Consider the following 18,652-nt stretch of genomic DNA (forward strand, 5'->3'; position numbering starts at 1 on the left):
CAGGACAGCCTACGGTTCAGATCAGCAAGGTGAAAAACCATGCCCTCCGCTGCCGGGGTCTCGGGATGGAGTCCCGCCGAGAGCGCAGCGCGGCGTGCACGGAAGCTCCGCTCCCTCGCCACGCCCACTTCCTGCCCCATCCCGGGCCTTTCCAGGTCTCCTCTTCCAGTGAACCGGATGCTTCGTCAGTTTCCTCCTCGGCGTCCTCCGGTGCTTCCCGGCTCCCTGGCAAGGCCGCAGGCATCCACGGGGGGACGGTCAGGGGGCTCCCGGCGGCTGGCCTGGCAGGTGTAGGGCGCCGGTAGGAGCTGGGCGCACACGGTTACCGAGCGTGGAGGAGACACGTCCCTGCGGCGATGGGTGCCAGGGGCGCTCCTTCACGCCGGAGGCAGGCGGGGCGGCGACCGCGGTATCTGCCCACCGGGAGCTTTCCCTTTCTCCTCCTCCTGCTGCTTCTCTGCATCCAGCTCGGTGGAGGACAGAAGAAAAAGGAGGTAGAATGAATCCTCTGGGCATTCCTGGGAGGGCCAGGACGGGTCTGGGCCGGCGGGCCGCGTTCCTAGGCAGCCTTCTCGCGTTGCTAGGCAGCCGGGCCGCCGGGTGTGGGCGATGGCTGTTTTGGGGAGCGGTTGGGAGGCCTTTGCTCAAGTCCTTTGGGCTCCACAGTTTCAAAAGTGGGGTTGCCCAGTGCTTTCTCAAAAAACAACGAAGCATCGTCTTTTGTGCGCCAAGCACCTCACACCTTTAAGACATGGAGGGTTTTTGACCCTTACCTGAAGGCAGAGTGTCGGGGCCGTCGAGTCAGTAAAAAAGAGTGTGTTGGATGTGTAGGAGTATTTCAAACCTATAGGAACGAGTTGTCCCTTGTGTTCATTACCCTGCTCCCTTCGTTATCCGTTTCAGGAGGCAACAGAGCATACTGAGACCGTGTTTAAAGTTATTCTGTATTTTATATACATTTTTAAAGCTGTATATTTTCCTTTATGTTAAACTCAAGGTATAATTGTGCGAATAACCACATTTAGGTTGCGCAAATTTGTGAAATTCAGATCACCTGATTTCAATCTTAGTCCTATAGTAACTGATGAGGACGCGGATTGAAGTAACTGACCGTATTTAAAGTAGTTGTAGAGTTATTTGTGAATTTCAGTTATCCATCTCTACCTTGGATGGTTGATCTAGTGGGATTAGAAAAAAATATTATTTTGGAAATGTAAGGTTTCTAATTGTACGTCATTTTAGTGAGAGTCTCTCCATATTAATTACAAGTAGTTTTTCCTGGTGAAGTTTTATTTACATACACGTGGCTCTAATTCGGGTTTCAAATATTACCGCAACTTTCTTGACAGCTGGGTGGAAAGAGTGAAAAAACAGACTCACACACAAGTAACTCTGATTCTCTCTCTCTTTACTCCTTGCCTGAAACAACTCTGAACTCAGTATTTTGCCTTTAACTTCTTTATTTTAACTTTTTTTTTTTACTTTAACATAAAAATAGGCCTTAGTGAAATTCTTGGTGGTGTCATAGTAAGAGGTTTGGTGAAGAACCACTGTTAAATTAAGACTGTATTTACAAATATAACGATTTTTTTGCCTAGCATTTGGTATTTATATACATTTCTTAGATTTCATAGTTTTTCTCTTAAAAATTTTTTTTATCTTATAATCTTGCCAACATATTTAAAATTTATTTATTTTTAAATTTAATTTTATTTTTATACAGCAGGTCCTTATTAGCCATCAATTTTATACACATCAGTGTATACATGTCAATCCCAATCTCCCAGTTCATCCCACCACCATCCCCAGCCCCCCTCTGCTTTCCCCCCTTGGTGTCCATACGTTTGTTCTCTACATCTGTGTCTCAGTTTCTGCCCTGCAAACCGGTTCATCTGTACCATTTTTCTAGGTTCCACATATATGAGTTAATATGCGATATTTGTTTTTCTCTTTCTGACTTATTTCACTCTGTATGACAGTCTCTAGGTCCATCCACGTCTCTACAAATGACCCAATTTCATTCCTTTTTATGGCTGAATAATATTCCATTGTACATATGTACCACATCTTCTTTATCCATTCGTCTGTCGATGGACATTTAGGTTGCTTCCATGATCTGGCTTTGTAAATAGTGCTGCAGTGAACACTGGGGTGCATGTGTCTTTTTGAATTATGGTTTTCTGTGGGTATATGCCCAGTAGTGGGATTGCTGGGTCATATGGTAATTCTATTTTTAGTTTTTTAAGGAACCTCCATACTGTTCTCCATAGTGGCTGTATCAATTTGCATTCCCACCAGCACTGCAAGAGTGTTCCCTTTTCTCCACATCCTCTCCAACATTTGTTGTTTGTAGATTTTCTGATGATGGCCATTCTGACCAGTGTGAGGTGATACCTCATTGTAGTTTTGATTTGCATTTCTCTAATAATTAGTGATATTGATCAGCTTTTCATGTGCCTCTTGGCCATCTGTATGTCTTCTTTGGAGAAATACCTATTTAGGTCTTCTGCCCATTTTTGGATTGGGTTGTTTTTTTAATATTGAGGTGCATGAGCTGTTTATATATTTTGGAGATTAATCCTTTGTCCGTTGATTCATTTGCAAATATTTTCTCCCATTCTGAGGGTTGTCTTTTCGTCTTGTTTATAGTTTCCTTTGCTGTGCAAAAGCTTTTAAGTTTCATTAGGTACTATTTGTTTATTTTTGTTTTTATTTCCATTACTCTAGGAGGTGGGTCAAAAAAGATCTTGCGGTGATTTATATTGAAGAGTGTTGTTCCTCTCTTTTCCTCTAAGAGTTTTATAGCGTCCGGTCTTATATTTAGGTCTTTAATCCATTTTGAGTTTATTTTTATGTATGGTGTTAGGGAGTGTTCTAATTTCATTCTTTTACATGTAGCTCTCCAGTTTTCCCAGCACCACTTATTGAAGAGACTGTCTTTTCTCCATTGTATATCCTTGCATCTTTTGTCATAGATTAGTTGACCATAGGTGTGTGGGTTTATCTCTGGGCCTTCTATCCTGTTCCATTGATCTATATTTCTGTTTTTGTGTCAGTACTGTATTGTCTTGATTACTTTAGCTTTTTTTTTTTTTTTTTCCCTTTTTTTTTTTTCTAATTTTTTTTTTTATTAGTTTCTGCTTTATAACAAAGTGAATCAGTCATACATATACATCTGTTCCCACATCCCCTCCCTCATGCATCTCCCTCCCTCCCACCCTCCCCATCCCACCCCTCCAGGCGGTCACAAAGCACCGAGCTGATCTCCCTGTGCTCTGCGGCTGCTTCCCACTATCTATCTACCTTACGTTTGGTAGTGTATACATGTCCATGCCTCTCTTTCCCTTTGTCACAGCTTACCCTTCCCCTTCCCCATATCCTCAAGTCCATTCTCAAGTAGGTCTGTGTCTTTATTCCTGTTTTACCCCTAGGTTCTTCATGACATTTTTTTTTTTTTTTTTAAATTCCATATATATGTGTTAGCATACGGTATTTGTCTTTCTCTTTCTGACTTACTTCACTCTGTATGACAGACTCTAGGTCTATCCACCTCATTACAAATAGCTCAGTTTCGTTTCTTTTTATGGCTGAGTAATATTCCATTGTATATATGTGCCACATCTTCTTTATCCATTCATCCGATGATGGACACTTAGGTTGTTTCCAGCTCCGGGCTATTGTGAGTAGAGCTGCAATGAACATTTTGGTACATGTCTCTTTTTGAATTATGGTTTTCTCAGGGTATATGCCTAGTAGTGGGATTGCTGGGTCATATGGTAGTTCTATTTTTAGTTTTTTAAGGAACCTCCATACTGTTCTCCATAGTGGCTGTACCAATTCACATTCCCACCAGCAGTGCAAGAGTGTTCCCTTTTCTCCACACCCTCTCCAGCATTTATTGTTTCTAGATTTCTTGATGATGGCCATTCTGACTGGTGTGAGATGATATCTCATTGTAGTTTTGATTTGCATTTCTCTAATGATTAATGATGTTGAGCATTCTTTCATGTGTTTGTTGGCAGTCTGTATATCTTCTTTGCAGAAATGTCTATTTAAGTCTTCTGCCCATTTTTGGATTGGGTTGTTTGTTTTTTTGCTATTGAGCTGCATGAGCTGTTTATAAATTTTGGAGATTAATCCTTTGTCAGTTGCTTCATTTGCAAATATTTTCTCCCATTCTGAGGGTTGTCTTTTGGTCTTGTTTATGGTTTCCTTTGCTGTGCAAAAGCTTTGAAGTTTCATTAGGTCCCATTTGTTTATCTTTGTTTTTATTTCCATTTCTCTAGGAGGTGGGTCCAAAAGGATCTTGCTGTGATTTATGTCATAGAGTGTTCTACCTATGTTTTCCTCTAAGAGTTTGATAGTTTCTGGCCTTACATTTAGGTCTTTAATCCATTTTGAGCTTATTTTTGTGTATGGTGTTAGGGAATGATCTAATCTCATACTTTTACATGTCCCTGTCCAGTTTTCCCAGCACCACTTATTGAAGAGGCTGTCCTTTCTCCACTGTACATTCCTGCCTCCTTTATCAAAGATAAGTTGGCCATATGTGCGTGGGTTTATCTCTGGGCTTTCTATCCTGATCCACTGATCTATCTTTCTGTTTTTATGCCAGTACCACACTGTCTTAATTACTGTAGCTTTGTAGTATAGTCTGAAGTCAGGCAGCCTGATTCCTCCAGCTCCGTTTTTCGTTCTCAAGATTGCTTTGGCTATTCGGGGTCTTTTGTTTTTCCAAACAAATTTTGAAATTTTTTGTTCTACTTCTGTGAAAAATGCCAGTGGTAGTTTGATAGGGATTGCATTGAATCTGTAGATTGCTTTGGGTAGTAGAGTCATTTTCACAATATTGATTCTTCCAATCCAGGAGCATGGTATATCTCTCCATCTATTTATATCATCTTTAATTTCTTTCATCAGTGTCTTATAATTTTCTGCATACAGGTCTTTTGTCTCCTTAGGTAGGTTTATTCCTAGATATTTTATTCTTTTTGTTGCAATGGTAAATGGGAGTGTTTTCTTGATTTCATTTTGAGATTTTTCATCATTAGTGTACAGGAATGCCAGAGATTTCTGTGCATTAATTTTGTATCCTGCTACTTTACCAAATTCATTGATTAGCTCTAGTAGTTTTTCGGTAGCATCTTTAGGATTCTCTATGTATAGTATCATGTCATCTGCAAACAGTGACAGCTTTACTTCTTCTTTTCCAATTTGGATTCCTTTTATTTCCTTTTCTTCTCTGATTGCTGTGGCTAAAACTTCCAAAACTATGTTGAATAAGAGTGGTGAGAGTGGGCAGCCTTGTCTTGTTCCTGATCTTAGTGGAAATGGTTTCAGTTTTTCACCATTGAGGACAATGTTGGCTGTGGGTTTGTCATATATGGCCTTTATTATGTTGAGGAAAGTTCCCTCTATGCCTACTTTCTGCAGGGTTTTTATCATAAATGGGTGTTGAATTTTGTCGAAAGCTTTCTCTGCATCTATTGAGATGATCATATGGTTTTTCTCCTTCAACTTGTTAATATGGTGTATCACATTGATTGATTTGCGTATATTGAAGAATCCTTGCATTCCTGGAATAAACCCCACTTGATCATGGTGTATGATCCTTTTAATGTGCTGTTGGATTCTGTTTGCTAGTATTTTGTTGAGGATTTTTGCATCTATGTTCATCAGTGATATTGGCCTGTAGTTTTCTTTCTTTGTGACATCCTTGCCTGGTTTTGGTATCAAGGTGATGGTGGCCTCGTAGAATGAGTTTGGGAGTGTTCCTTCCTCTGATATTGTTTGGAAGAGTTTGAGAAGGATGGGTGTCAGCTCTTCTCTAAATGTTTGATAGAATTCGCCTGTGAAGCCATCTGGTCCTGGGCTTTTGTTTGATGGAAGATTTTTAATCACAGTTTCAATTTCAGTGCTTGTGATTGGTCTATTCATATGTTCTATTTCTTCCTGAGTCAGTCTTGGTAGGTTGTGCATTTCTAAGAATTTGTCCATTTCTTCCAGGTTGTCCATTTTATTGGCATAGAGTTGCTTATAGTAATCTCTCATGATCTTTTGTATTTCTGCAGTGTCAGTTGTTACTTCTCCTTTTTCATTTCTAATTCTACTGATTTGAGTCTTCTCCCTTCTTTTCTTGATGAGTCTGGCTAATGGTTTGTCAATTTTGTTTATCTTCTCAAAGAACCAGCTTTTAGTTTGGTTGATCTTTGCTATCGTTTCCTTCATTTCTTTTTCATTTATTTCTGATCTGATCTTTATGATTTCTTTCCTTCTGCTAACTTTGGGGGTTTTTTGTTCTTCTTTCTCTAATTGCTTTAGGTGCAGGGTCAGGTTGTTTACTCGAAATGTTTCCTGTTTCTTAAGGTGGGATTGTATTGCTATAAACTTCCCCCTTAGAACTGCTTTTGCTGCGTCCCATAGGTTTTGGGTCGTCGTGTCTCCATTGTCATTTGTTTCTAAGTATTTTTTAATTTCCTCTTTGATTTCTTCAGTGATCACTTCGTTATTGAGTAGTGTATTGTTTAGCCTCCATGTGTTTGTATTTTTTACAGATCTTTTCCTGTAATTGATGTCTAGTCTCATAGCATTGTGGTCGGAAAAGATACTTGATACAATTTCAATTTTCTTAAATTTACCAAGGCTTGATTTGTGACCCAAGATATGATCTATCCTGGAGAATGTTCCATGAGCACTTGAGAAAAATGTGTATTCTGTTGTTTTTGGGTGGAATGTCCTATAAATATCAATTAAGTCCATCTTGTTTAATGTATCATTTAAAGCTTGTGTTTCCTTATTTATTTTCATTTTGGATGATCTGTCCATTGGTGAAAGTGGGGTGTTAAAGTCCCCTACTATGATTGTGTTACTGTCGATTTCTCCTTTTATGGCTGTTAGTATTTGCCTTATGTATTGAGGTGCTCCTATGTTGGGTGCATAAATATTTACAATTGTTATATCTTCTTCTTGGATCGATCCCTTTATCGTTATGTAGTGTCCTTCTTTGTCTCTTCTAATAGTCTTTATTTTAAAGTCTATTTTGTCTGATATAAGAATTGCTACTCCAGCTTTCTTTTGATTTCCATTTGCATGGAATATCTTTTTCCAGCCCCTTACTTTCAATCTGTATGTGTCTCTAGGTCTGAAGTGGGTCTCTTGTAGACAGCATATATATGGGTCTTGTTTTTGTATCCATTCAGCCAATCTGTGTCTTTTGGTGGGAGCATTTAGTCCATTTACATTTAAGGTAATTATTGATATGTATGTTCCTATTCCCATTTCCTTAATGGCTTTGGGTTCGTTATTGTAGGTATAGTCCTTCTGTTGTGTTTCTTGCCTAGAGAAGTTCCTTTAGCATTTGTTGTAAAGCTGGTTTGGTGGTGCTGAACTCTCTCAGCTTTTGCTTGTCTGTAAAGGTTTTAATTTCTCCATCAAATCTGAATGAGATCCTTGCTGGGTAGAGTAATCTTGGTTGCAGGTTTCTCTCCTTCATCACTTTAATTATGTCCTGCCACTCCCTTCTGGCTTGTAGAGTTTCTGCTGAGAGATCAGCTGTTAACCTGATGGGGATTCCCTTGTGTGTTATTTGTTGTTTTTCCCTTGCTGCTTTTAATATGATTTCTTTGTGTTTAATTTTTGACAGTTTGATTAATATGTGTCTTGGCGTATTTCTTCTTGGATTTATTCTGTATGGGACTCTCTGTGCCTCCTGGACTTGATTAACTATTTCCTTTCCTATATTAGGGAAGTTTTCAACTATAATCTCTTCAAATATTTTCTCAGTCCCTTTCTTTTTCTCTTCTTCTTCTGGAACCCCTATAATTCGAATGTTGGTGCGTTTAATGTTGTCCCAGAGGTCTCTGAGACTGTCCTCTGTTCTTTTCATTCTTTTTTCTTTATTTTTCTCTGCATCAGTTATTTCCACTATTTTATCTTCCACCTCACTTATCCGTTCTTCTGCCTCAGTTATTCTGCTATTGATCCCATCTAGAGTATTTTTCATTTCATTTATTGTGTTTTTAATCGATGCTTGATTCACCTTTAGTTCTTCTAGGTCCTTGTTAACTGTTTCTTGCATATTGTCTATTCTATTTCCAAGATTTTGGATCTGGGAAATAGAATCTTGGATCAGCTTTACTATCATTATTCTGAATTCTTTTTCAGGTAGACTGCCTATTACCTCTTCATTTGTTAGGTCTGGTAGGTTTTTATCTTGCTCCTTCACCTGCTGTGTGTTTTTCTGCTTTCTCATTTTGCTTATGTTACTGTGTTTGGGGTCTCCTTTTTGCAGGCTGCAGATTCGTAGTTCCCGTTGTTTTTGGTGTCTGTCCCCCGTGGCTAAGGTTGTTTCAGAAGGTTGTGTAGGCTTCCTGGTGGGGGGGACTAATGCCTGTGTTCTGGTGATTGAAGCTCGATCTTGTCTTTCTGGTGGACAGGTCCACGTCTGGTGGTGTGTTTTGGGGTGCCTGTGGCCTTATTATGTTTTTAGGTATCCTCTCTGCTAATGGGTGGGGTTGTGTTCCTGCCTTGCTAGTTGCTTGGCATAGGGTGACCAGCACTGTAGCTTGCTGGTCGTTGACTGAAGCTGGGTGCTGGTGTTGAGATGGAGATCCCTGGGAGATTTTCGCTGCTTGATATTATGTGGAGCTGGGAGGTCTCTTGTGGACCCGTGTCCTGAAGTTGGCTCTCCCACTTCAGAGGCACAGCACTAACTCCTGGCTGCAGCACCAAGAGCCTTTCATCCACCCGGCTCAGAATAACAGTGAGAAAAAGTAGAAAGAAATAATTAGTAGAAGAAAGAAAGAGAGATTGAAAGAAAGGAAGAAGGGAAGTAAGGAAGGAAGGAAGAAAGAAAGAAAGGAGGGAGGGAGGAAGGATGGAAAGAAAGGAAAGAAAGGAGGGAGGGAGGGAGGAATGAAAGCAAAAGGAAGAGTGAATGGAAGAAGAGAGGGAGGGAGGGAGGAAGGAAAGAAAGAAAGAAAGACAGGAGGGAGGGAGGGAGGAAGGAAAGAAAAAGAAAGTGGAAAGAAGAAGGGTGGGAGGGAGGGAGGGATGGAGGAAAGAAAAAGAAAGAAGGAAAGGAGGAGCGGAGGGAGGGAGGGAGGAAGGGAAGGGAGGAAAAAAGAAAGAGCAGGTAAAGTAAAATAGAATAAAGTATGAAATATAGTAGCGTTATTAAAATTAAAAAGTAATTATTGAAAAAAAACACGGACCGAAAGAACCCTGGGACATATGGTGGAAGCAAAGCTATACAGAGAGAATCTTACACAGAAGATTACACATACACATTCACAAAAAGAGAGCAGGGGGAAAAATCAAAAATCTTGCTCTCCAAGCCCACCTCCTCGATTTGGGATAATTCGTTGTAAAAAGAGGAAAAGGGCGAAAAGTCTGAAATCTTGCTAAGTCCACCTCCTTAATTTGAGATAGTTCGTTGTAAAAAGAGGGAAAAAAAGGGGGGGAAAGTCTTAAATCTTGTCCTCAAGGTCCACTTCCTCAATTTGGGATGATTCGCTGTCCATTCATGCACTCCACAGACGCAGGGCACATCAAATGGACCGTGGAGCTTTAATCCGCTGCCTCGGAGGCTGCACAGAGAGATTTCCCTGTCTCTGCTCTCACAGCTCCCGGGTCTCAGCCTTGGACCTGGCCCCGCCTCTGCGCGTAGGTCGCCGGAGGGCGTCCGTTCTTCGCTCAGACAGGACGGGTTTAAAGGAGCCGCTGATTCGGGGGCTCTGGCTCACTCAGGCAGAGGGGAGGGAGGGGAATGCCCTCTCCTCGCGCACCAGGCAACAAAAGGGAAAAAAGTCTCTTGCCTCTCCGGTAGCTCCAGACCCTTTCCCCGGACTCCCTCCGGGCTAGCACTAACCCCTTCAGGGTCTCTTCCTGCCTCCAGCCCCAGACCTCTCCCTGCGCTCCGACTGAAAGCCGATACCCGAGCCTCAGCTCCCAGCCCCGCCCGCCCTGGCGGCCGAGCAGACAAGTCTCTCGGGCTGGTGTGTGCCTGAGGGCACCGATCCTCTGTGCCAAAATCTCTCTGCTTTGCCCTCCACACCCCTGTTGCTGTGCTCTCCTCCGCTACTCCGAAGCTTTCCCCCTCCGCCACCTGCAGTCTCCGCCCTCGAAGGGGCTTGTAGTGTGTAGAAACCTTCCCTCCTTCACGGCTCCCTCCCACTGGTGCAGGTCCCGTCCATATCCTATTGTCTCTGTTTATTCTTTTTTTTCTTTTGACCTACCCAGGTATGTGGGGAGTTTCTTGCCTTTTGGGGGGTCTGAGGTCTTCTGTCAGCGTTCAGTAGGTGTTCTGTTGGAGTTGTTCCACGTGTAGATGAATTTCTGATGTATCTGGAGTCCTGGTGTGTGGTTCTTATCTCCCTACAGCCTGGTAGTGTCTTTGACCCTCATTCCAGGCTGCATCAGCAAGTGTCAGAGTCTTCTTCAGATGTCACAATAGGGAGCCTTTATTGGTCTCATAGGTCACACTGGGGAGTACTTCTGCATCCTGAAGCTCCACGCCACTCTAGCCCCAGTCGCATGCGAAGACGACTCTCTCACGGGAGATTCTTTCTGTTGACTCCTTTCTGCTACTGTCCTCTCTGTACATCTACTGAGCAGGTCTTTCTTTTCCTCTGTGCTGAGTCCAGTCTCTCTCGCTCACAGCGGGCCGCGTGCACAGAGCTCGCACGCAGCCCTCCAGCCCGGAGTTCCCCGTGGGAAACGACTCTACTTTAGCTTTGTAGTATAGTCTGAAGTCAGGGAGTCTGATTCCTCCAGCTCCGTTTTTTCCCCTCAAGATTGCTTTGGCTATTCAGGGTCTTTTGTGTCTCCATACAAATTTTAAGATTTTTTTGTTCTTGTTCTGTAAAAAACTGCCATTGGTAATTTGATAGGGATTGCATTGAATCTGTAGATTGCTTGGGTAGTATAGTCATTTTCACAATATTGATTCTTCCAATACAAGGACATGGTATATCTCTCCATCTGTTTGTGTCATCTTTGATTTCTTTCATCAGTGTCTTATAGTTTTCTGAGTACAGGTCTTTTACCTCCTGAGGTAGGTTTATTCCTAGGTATTTTATTCTTTTTGTTGCAATGGTGAATGGGATTGTTTCCTTAATTTCTCTTTCTGATCTTTCGTTGTTAGTGTATAGGAATGCAAGAAATTTCTGTGCATTAATTTTGTATCCTGTAACTTTACCAAATTCGTTGATTAGCTCCAGTAGTTTTCTGGTGGCATTCTTAGGATTCTCTATGTATAGTATCATGTCATCTGCAAACAGTGACAATTTTACTTATTCTTTTACAATTTATATTCCTTTTATTTCTTTTTCTTCTCTGATTTCCATGGCTAGGACTTCCAAAACTATGTTGAATAATAGTGGCGAGAGTGGACATCGTTGTGTTCTTTCTCATCTTAGAGGAAATGCTTTCAGTTTTTCACCATTGAGAATGATGTTTGCTGTGGGCATAGTTTTTCTTGAGAAAGGGAGATTTGAAAAGTAGTTTTTTTGTGTGTAGATTACCAGAGAAGAGGGCATTAAAAACAATGAGCAACTCCAGCAAATTCTGATGATTTATCTCCTAGAGAGATCATTGTAACCATGGTAACTTTCAGTTGGGAGGAAAAAGAAAAAAGCCCCCAAAAGAAGTTTAAAAAGTGTACATCTTCAAAGCATCTTAGCATCTCCAATTGTAAGACTACTTTAACATGTGACATTTGTTAACTTAGTGTAATTATAAATTGTGATAACATCTATTTCCATTAAATATTTTTTATAAAGGTTATTTTAAAAATGCAAAATTAGGGAGAAAATTGTTGAGGATTTAAAAAAGGATGTCTTCCAAAACTTTTATTTCTGTTAAATAGGAGAGTCTAATGGTACTACTTGGTGATATTGTAGAATACACATATTTTATTTAAGGAAAAGAGCAAAATAACATATAGTTGAAGTTTTAATACTTTACTAAATGAGCATGCATGTCTCTGAAATGCAGTCTAGTTCGGTATCTGGTACTCAGTTCAAAAACCATGATCTTGGGCTTCCCTGGTGGTGCAGTGGTTGAGCATCTGCCTGCTAATGCAGGGGACACGGGTTTTGGGAGGATCCCACATGCCACGGAGCAACTAGGCCCGTGAGCCACAACTACTGAGCCTGCGCGTCTGGAGCCTGTGCTCCGCAACAAGAGAGGCCGCGATAGTGAGAGGCCCTCGCACCGTGATGAAGAGTGGCCCCCGCTTGCCACAACTAGAGAAAGCCCTCGCACAGAAACTTAAGACCCAACACAGAAAAAATTAATTAATTAATTAATAAACTCCTACCCCCAACATCTTCTTTAAAAAAACAAACAAACAAAAAAGAACTATTATCTCTTCCAATACCGGAAGAAAAACATTCTTTCTTGGAAATATTGGTCACAAGTGTGTTACTTTTCTAGGGATATTCCAGAGTTGTTTTGATCATGTGTGGCGGCTGCTGCTGCTTTTTTTTTTTTTTTCGCTTAGTTTAGAACCTGTTGCCCAGTATGAGATTTGACACCATTGAGCCAGAAAATATAATAGCTGGAACTTAATTTACTACAATAAATATTACAAACATAAGTACTGGAATAGTTGACTTGGCATGGATTGTGTATTCTTTTGTTCTGGGGAACCCAAACGGAAATCTAAAGTTGAACCTGGAATCAGGAATTGGATGATAGTTGCTTTTAAGGAAGTAACATTTATGACAGTAATAGTTACCACCATAGATTTTTGAATGGAACTGATGGTCCAGTTACAATTCATATCCTATCTAATTGACATCAAACCACTTAACTTCCCTGAATTTTAGTTCTTTTGTTTAAAAATACAGGTATAGGGCTTCCCTGGTGGCACAGTGGTTGAGAGTCCGCCTGCTGATGCAGGGGACGCGGGTTCGTGCCCCGGTCCGGGAAGATCTCGCATGCCGCGGAGCGGCTGGGCCCGTGAGCCATGGCCGCTGAGCCTGCACGTCCGGAGCCTGTGCTCTGCAACAGGAGAGGCCACAACAGTGAGAGGCCTGTGTACCACCAAAAAAAAAAAAAAAAAAAAAGTAAAAATACAGGTCTAATACTTACATCTCAGTGTTGTCATTGGGATTAAATAAGGCTGTATTTAAAGTGTTTAGTGCAATGCCTAGAACATAACAAATGATCAGTAATTTGGTAGCTGCTATTATGTATTCTTCATTTAAATGAAAGATAGACATGATAATGAGATTCTAAAATGTGATAAAATTTTTTTTCAAATTAATTTTTTTGCTAAATAAACTGACTTTATAATAATTGTAAATTATATAGTTTATGGAATAAAATGTTCATTACTTATTTTATTATGAAACACTAAGAATTCCAAACTCTAACATTGCTTGAGAACTTCCCAAGAGGAGATTTTACATCATGGAAGACTTGGTAGTATTCATGGATTTGTGTATGTGTGTCTACATATATAGGTATATATCTGTTTCTAAATGAAGACATTTTCATTCATCAAAAAATAGTTTTGTCATATTCTTTATTTAAGAATATAGTCAAGAGAAATAGTTAAATAGGCACAGATAATTGATGGGAGATGTTTATGGTCAGTTTCCTTAATTACATTGAATACAGTCATGTTAAGTGATTTTTGAATTCTCATGTTAAGTGATACGGATTTGTGGGAGACTTTAGCTTTTTAGTAGTATATCATTTGCATTTCTGATGCATCATGGGTTTCCATTATTTTGACAGTTTCTCTATTTCTTATATTGTTAACATCAGTTAATCAGCTTCATTTAGAATTGTTTTAATCTCTAATGACCTCTTATAATAGTATAAAAAGAGCTCAAATTCTGTAATGATTTCCGGTGGACTTAATGACTTTACCATCATCAAAAGCAGCTACCGTCAGCTCTTCAAATCCGGGGGTCTTGTACCTGCAGACAGAGAGGGCCGACTGTACCACACCATTTTGTAGCATGTGGGACTCGAGCAGTTTCAGATTTTGGTATCTGCTGGGGTCCTGGAAGCAATCCCCCTTGGATATGGAAGGACAACTATAATATAATAATTTATACTTTCTGCAAAGAAAATGATTAGCGAATAGGCTACAACATGTAGGTAGCGGCTTATAAATATTTTTTAAGAGAGAAGTAGTGTTATTAGTTGCCTCTGAGATAACTTCTATAAGCACACTTTACACTGAGATGTATACATCCAGTTACTCTTTAGTGGCACAGCCGTGAAATAGAGACTTTAGTGTCTTAGCAAATGATAGGGAGAGGATGGAGGTAAGAGATGGATTTTGATTTTACCTTTAAGCAGAGAACTTAGGTGGAAGAAATAGTTTGTAAACATACGAGCACAACTTTAAGAAATGCATAGTAATTATACTTTGATATGTATACACATATACACCTGTCATGCTGATGTCAGGCAGTTGTGTCAGCTAAGTTAGATTTTGTGTACAGTAACTCCTTGAAGAGTAATTGGAAATGACAGATCTTACGTAAAATGGCCAAAACTGCTTGTCAATAACTTTGAGGCTTAGCCTGCCACAGTTTCATGGATAATGGCAGAAGGTATGGGATTCCTGGGTCACAGGTGGACAGGTTATTACAGTAATAGAATTGCCAGAGTATCAGCGTTTGTGCTCGTGATGCAGGCCAGCTGACACCTGCAAATATAGTGAATTTCAGACCAGGAGAGGACCTTGAGCTTATGGAACCCAAATCTTTCATGATGGGCAGTAAACGTATTTGACTTCAGCCTTAGAGGGAGTCACTATCTTTATTAAATTGGGAAGTAAACCTGATCTTTGTTCTAGAAGGGACAGTGTCTAGCAGAGCTGTGTGCTATACAAACATCCTTGAAAAGATAGCCTAGAACAAAGTCTGTCAGTACTTACCCTTGCAAGTTATGTAGAAACTGTGATGAACCGTCTGCCTACGCAAGGGATCTAACCTGGGTCAAAAGGGAACACTTCAGGATATTTTCCTCTACATACACAAAACACCAGCATGTTCAGCCCCTTCTATACGTGTTCTACGTGGAAGACACAGAGAAAGGGAAAGGGCAGAAACATGAAACGAGCCACAGATTCATCAGCTATTTGTTAACTGTTTTGGGCTGCATTTACTTGTGCATATTCTCCTTAGCCTTAAATAGTCAGTGAGTTTGGATGTGAGTGTGATCAGTACGCCTGTGACTACCTTAGTAGTCTCCAGGTTGGTTTGGTGTATTAGACCATGTAATGATTGCTTCTTTCCATAAGACCCCCACCTGGAGCATCATGCTAATTTCACCAAGATAGAAGATTTACCTTTGGCTAAGTATAGGAGTAACTCTTCTCCTGCTAGATCATGAACAAATGTAACACTGTGTGCATGCATATATGTGGACCAAATAGGTAGTATTTACGTCAGTCTCTATCCAGTTTTTATTCTATCTGTTGGCAAGATTTCTGCAGCTTCTCAAATTGAGCGTAAGAACCTGCTGTATAAAAAAATAAATAAAATAAAATTCAAAAAAGAAAAAAAGTTGAGCATACCTAAAAGGGAACTCTCAATCCTTTCCTCTGCCCATCTGACCCATCTGTTTTCTCATTGCTGTCAACAGTGCTGTTTTTTGGGGAACAAATTTTAACCTTATTTTTTTTTTAAGCACTTGCCATATATAATACTATATCTTTGTAGCTCTTCTGTTTTGCACGTTGTACACAGAGAGGCTGACTTCACATAATTTCTTGCAGAGTCGTACATAGATTTAAGGAGAGCATCTTGCAAAAATATGATTCCTCTATTATACATAGATATGTAAAACAAATATTTAGTTTGAATAGTAAAGTTTCAAATATATTATTCAGAAAAATAGACAGTATTTTTTTCATAGTAATTGATATCTGTCTTATCTCTCTACCTGCTTGCCTGATTGTCTGTTTAATGTCAGAAGGAAAAAGGTCAGTGTCAACAGTGAACTTATGTTACAGAGTGTTTCACAATCTGTGATAAAAGTCCTAACTTAGAAGTGTAGCATCCTGAAGCCATTAATGAATTGAAAAAAGTTAAGAATAAAAGGAAGCCTTTACTAACATTTATTGTTATTACATTTTTGGTTGCTCATATGAAGATACCTAACTAGTTTGACGTTTGGAAGTGAGAAGGAAAATTTCCTTCCCCTGTATGTTACTATGAGAACTCAACCATCTCTAATGAAAAGGGGCACTTGAGTATAGGTTAGATAAATCGTGGTACTGATTTTATTAAATGGAACTGTTTATTTTAGATGTGTATTTTTAGAGATGGCTTAATATTGCTGTCAATATGATTTGACTCAACTTTTGCAGAAATATTGTGGTTCAGTGTCTTCTCTGCTTAGAAACAAAGCAAACCATTGGAAAGTTAGTTCATATGATTTTTGTGGTAAAACTTAAGGTACAAGATTGATTACAAATTGTAAGATCTGCTTACTATTCATATTAAATACTAAATTTAATGAGATACCGTCCTGTAATTTAGTGAATTTAACAAACTTGGGAGTTGGAAATAAGGCTTATTTCAGGAAATGAAAAAAAACATAACAGGAGAGTCGATAGAAGATAGAATGCCAGGTATTTCACCTAAATTGTTTATAATCATCACAGTATCTTGGTGATTATGACAGAGTTTTGTTTGCCTTACCTTTGTCTTTGTTAACAGTATACCTTGGTTTTATTTAAGTAGGAGGAGGAATTGGGACTATCCCAAGCCCCAAGCAATCATTTTTATTAGTCAAAGATTATCATGATTATCCAGTACCCTGCAAATTATTGGTTTAGGAGTGAGCACATGATACAATTATGTGGGGCTTTTGGAAGTTTCCTCCTTCTTCATAAAGGACCCAAAGTGGGGTAATTCTTTCTTCCTGTCTTTGGATATGTGTATGAGAATGTGATGCATTGTTGAACCCATCTTGTAATCACAAAAAGTACAAGCCTGAGGGCAAAACCAGTAAGTTTATGCTGGCAGAGTAGAAAATTGGGAAGAACATGGGTACTTGATGGCATGACTTAACTAGCCTTGTAAATGCTTCACCTCTGGACTCCTTGTTATATGAGTTAATAAGCTTTCTTATTGTTTAAGACACTTCAAATTGAATTTCTGATTTTTTGTATTTGAAAGCGTTCTACTGAGGAAGGTTCTCTTGGATTAAGGGTTTTACCCATGACTGTACAACTTGTAAGTTTACAGCCTTACCCCAAAGAACTCTTTCTACATTATGTTTTAGTAACCGGACCCTCTTTGTGAATTAGTTATTAAATATTAGTGGAGGACCATTTAAGTATGTATAGCTGTCCCCAGTCTTTGAATATCAGTTGTCAGTATTAGAAGAAGTTGGTGTATGTTTCGCTGTCATTGAAGTGAATTTTCATGTTCCTCTTATTAAAACAACTTTGTTTTTATTGTATGAATTGAAATTCTCTACTCAAAAGTTATGTCCAAAAGGTTGTAGGAAAGAAATTGGGCATAAATTTATTATGTGCTTTAAAAACTATGAGCCCAATAACAGAGTGGAAGAGAGTAAGTATGCCCAAGATATATTTGCTGTATGCTGTTTTCTATTTGAATGTTTTTAAGAAATACTTATTCCTTTTGCTTTTGTGTATGTAATAGATTGATATGTAGTTTCATTTTAAAGACATGCGAAATAAAATTCAGGAAGATACTTAATTTTATTTTTAAAATGATCATGTTTTAATAATGTTCTTTTAGTTAACATCTGAGTTAAGATTAAGCAAAAGAAAAACTGGGACCTTCCTCAAAGATCAGGCTTTGTGCAATGCTTGGTTGGTTCATGTTTTTTTAGAGTGGAAGCTTTCAAAGGGAATAAAATATTTTTCTCATACTCATGAAAGTGGAGTGGCTTTGCTGTGTCTTGCTCTTGTTTCCTGTGCATTTTTCCTCTTGGAGCCTTTATGGGGAGAAAGAGCGGCTGAGTCAAGGTGTAACACCATCGTCATGGCACTCATTCAGCATAGCTTCCTACGGAGAGCAGCCTGAATCACAGGCTTTGATGTTGGAGCCTATTCCAAATCATAAAGCGAACAGTAACTGTCGTGTGTGTGTGTGTGTGTGTGTGTGTGTGTGTGTGTGGTGTTTAAACACTGCGTTATAGAATGATAGAGCAGGAAAGTCAGATTTCAGGCTAAATAACAAAGCTGGGACTAGGAGGGAGTTTTCCTGCCTCCAGAGTTGCTATTTCTGCATCCCCGTGCTCAGTTATGCTGTCTTGTCTCTGCCTCTCCCATCTTTATGACTTTAAGTATACTATCATTTCCTCTGTGTTTTCATGGCTGATCTTTTCTGAACTTCTTCATGGGTACTTGTTTTGCAAGGTTCAAAATGATTACCGGTTTGGCAGCTCTAAAACAAACCTAGTAATACTGCTTAGACTTGACCCCTTTGAGAACATAATTTATAAAATTAGGCCATCTGTTTCTTCATGAAGCTGTTTAAATAAATGAAATTAGTCTAAGGGAAGCCTAAGTCACAAGAGTCAGAACTCTGTAACCTACATGGATGACGAAAGTATGTAAGTTTCTGCTCCATCTGTCTTCCCCAAATAGCGCCTCCTACAGTCCCTAATGCTAAGGAAAGCCTTGTCGTACATCTCTTTGCCA

General features: G+C 39.6%; 1 protein-coding gene across 1 annotated transcript in view; it reads left to right on the forward strand.

Moving 5' to 3' along the window:
• The first annotated feature begins 341 nt into the window (after window positions 1-341).
• TUSC3 (tumor suppressor candidate 3) overlaps window positions 342-18,652 on the forward strand; it is a 197,540-nt gene continuing 179,229 nt past the window's right edge. Inside the window, exon 1 of the mRNA XM_079726857.1 lies at window positions 342-494. Coding sequence (XP_079582983.1) covers window positions 357-494 — 138 coding nt within the window. The 5' untranslated portion in view covers window positions 342-356. The remainder of the gene's footprint in view (window positions 495-18,652) is intronic.

Source organism: Hyperoodon ampullatus (genome assembly GCF_949752795.1).
Source record: "Hyperoodon ampullatus genome assembly, chromosome: 20".
Classification (NCBI taxonomy): Eukaryota; Metazoa; Chordata; class Mammalia; order Artiodactyla; family Ziphiidae; genus Hyperoodon; species Hyperoodon ampullatus.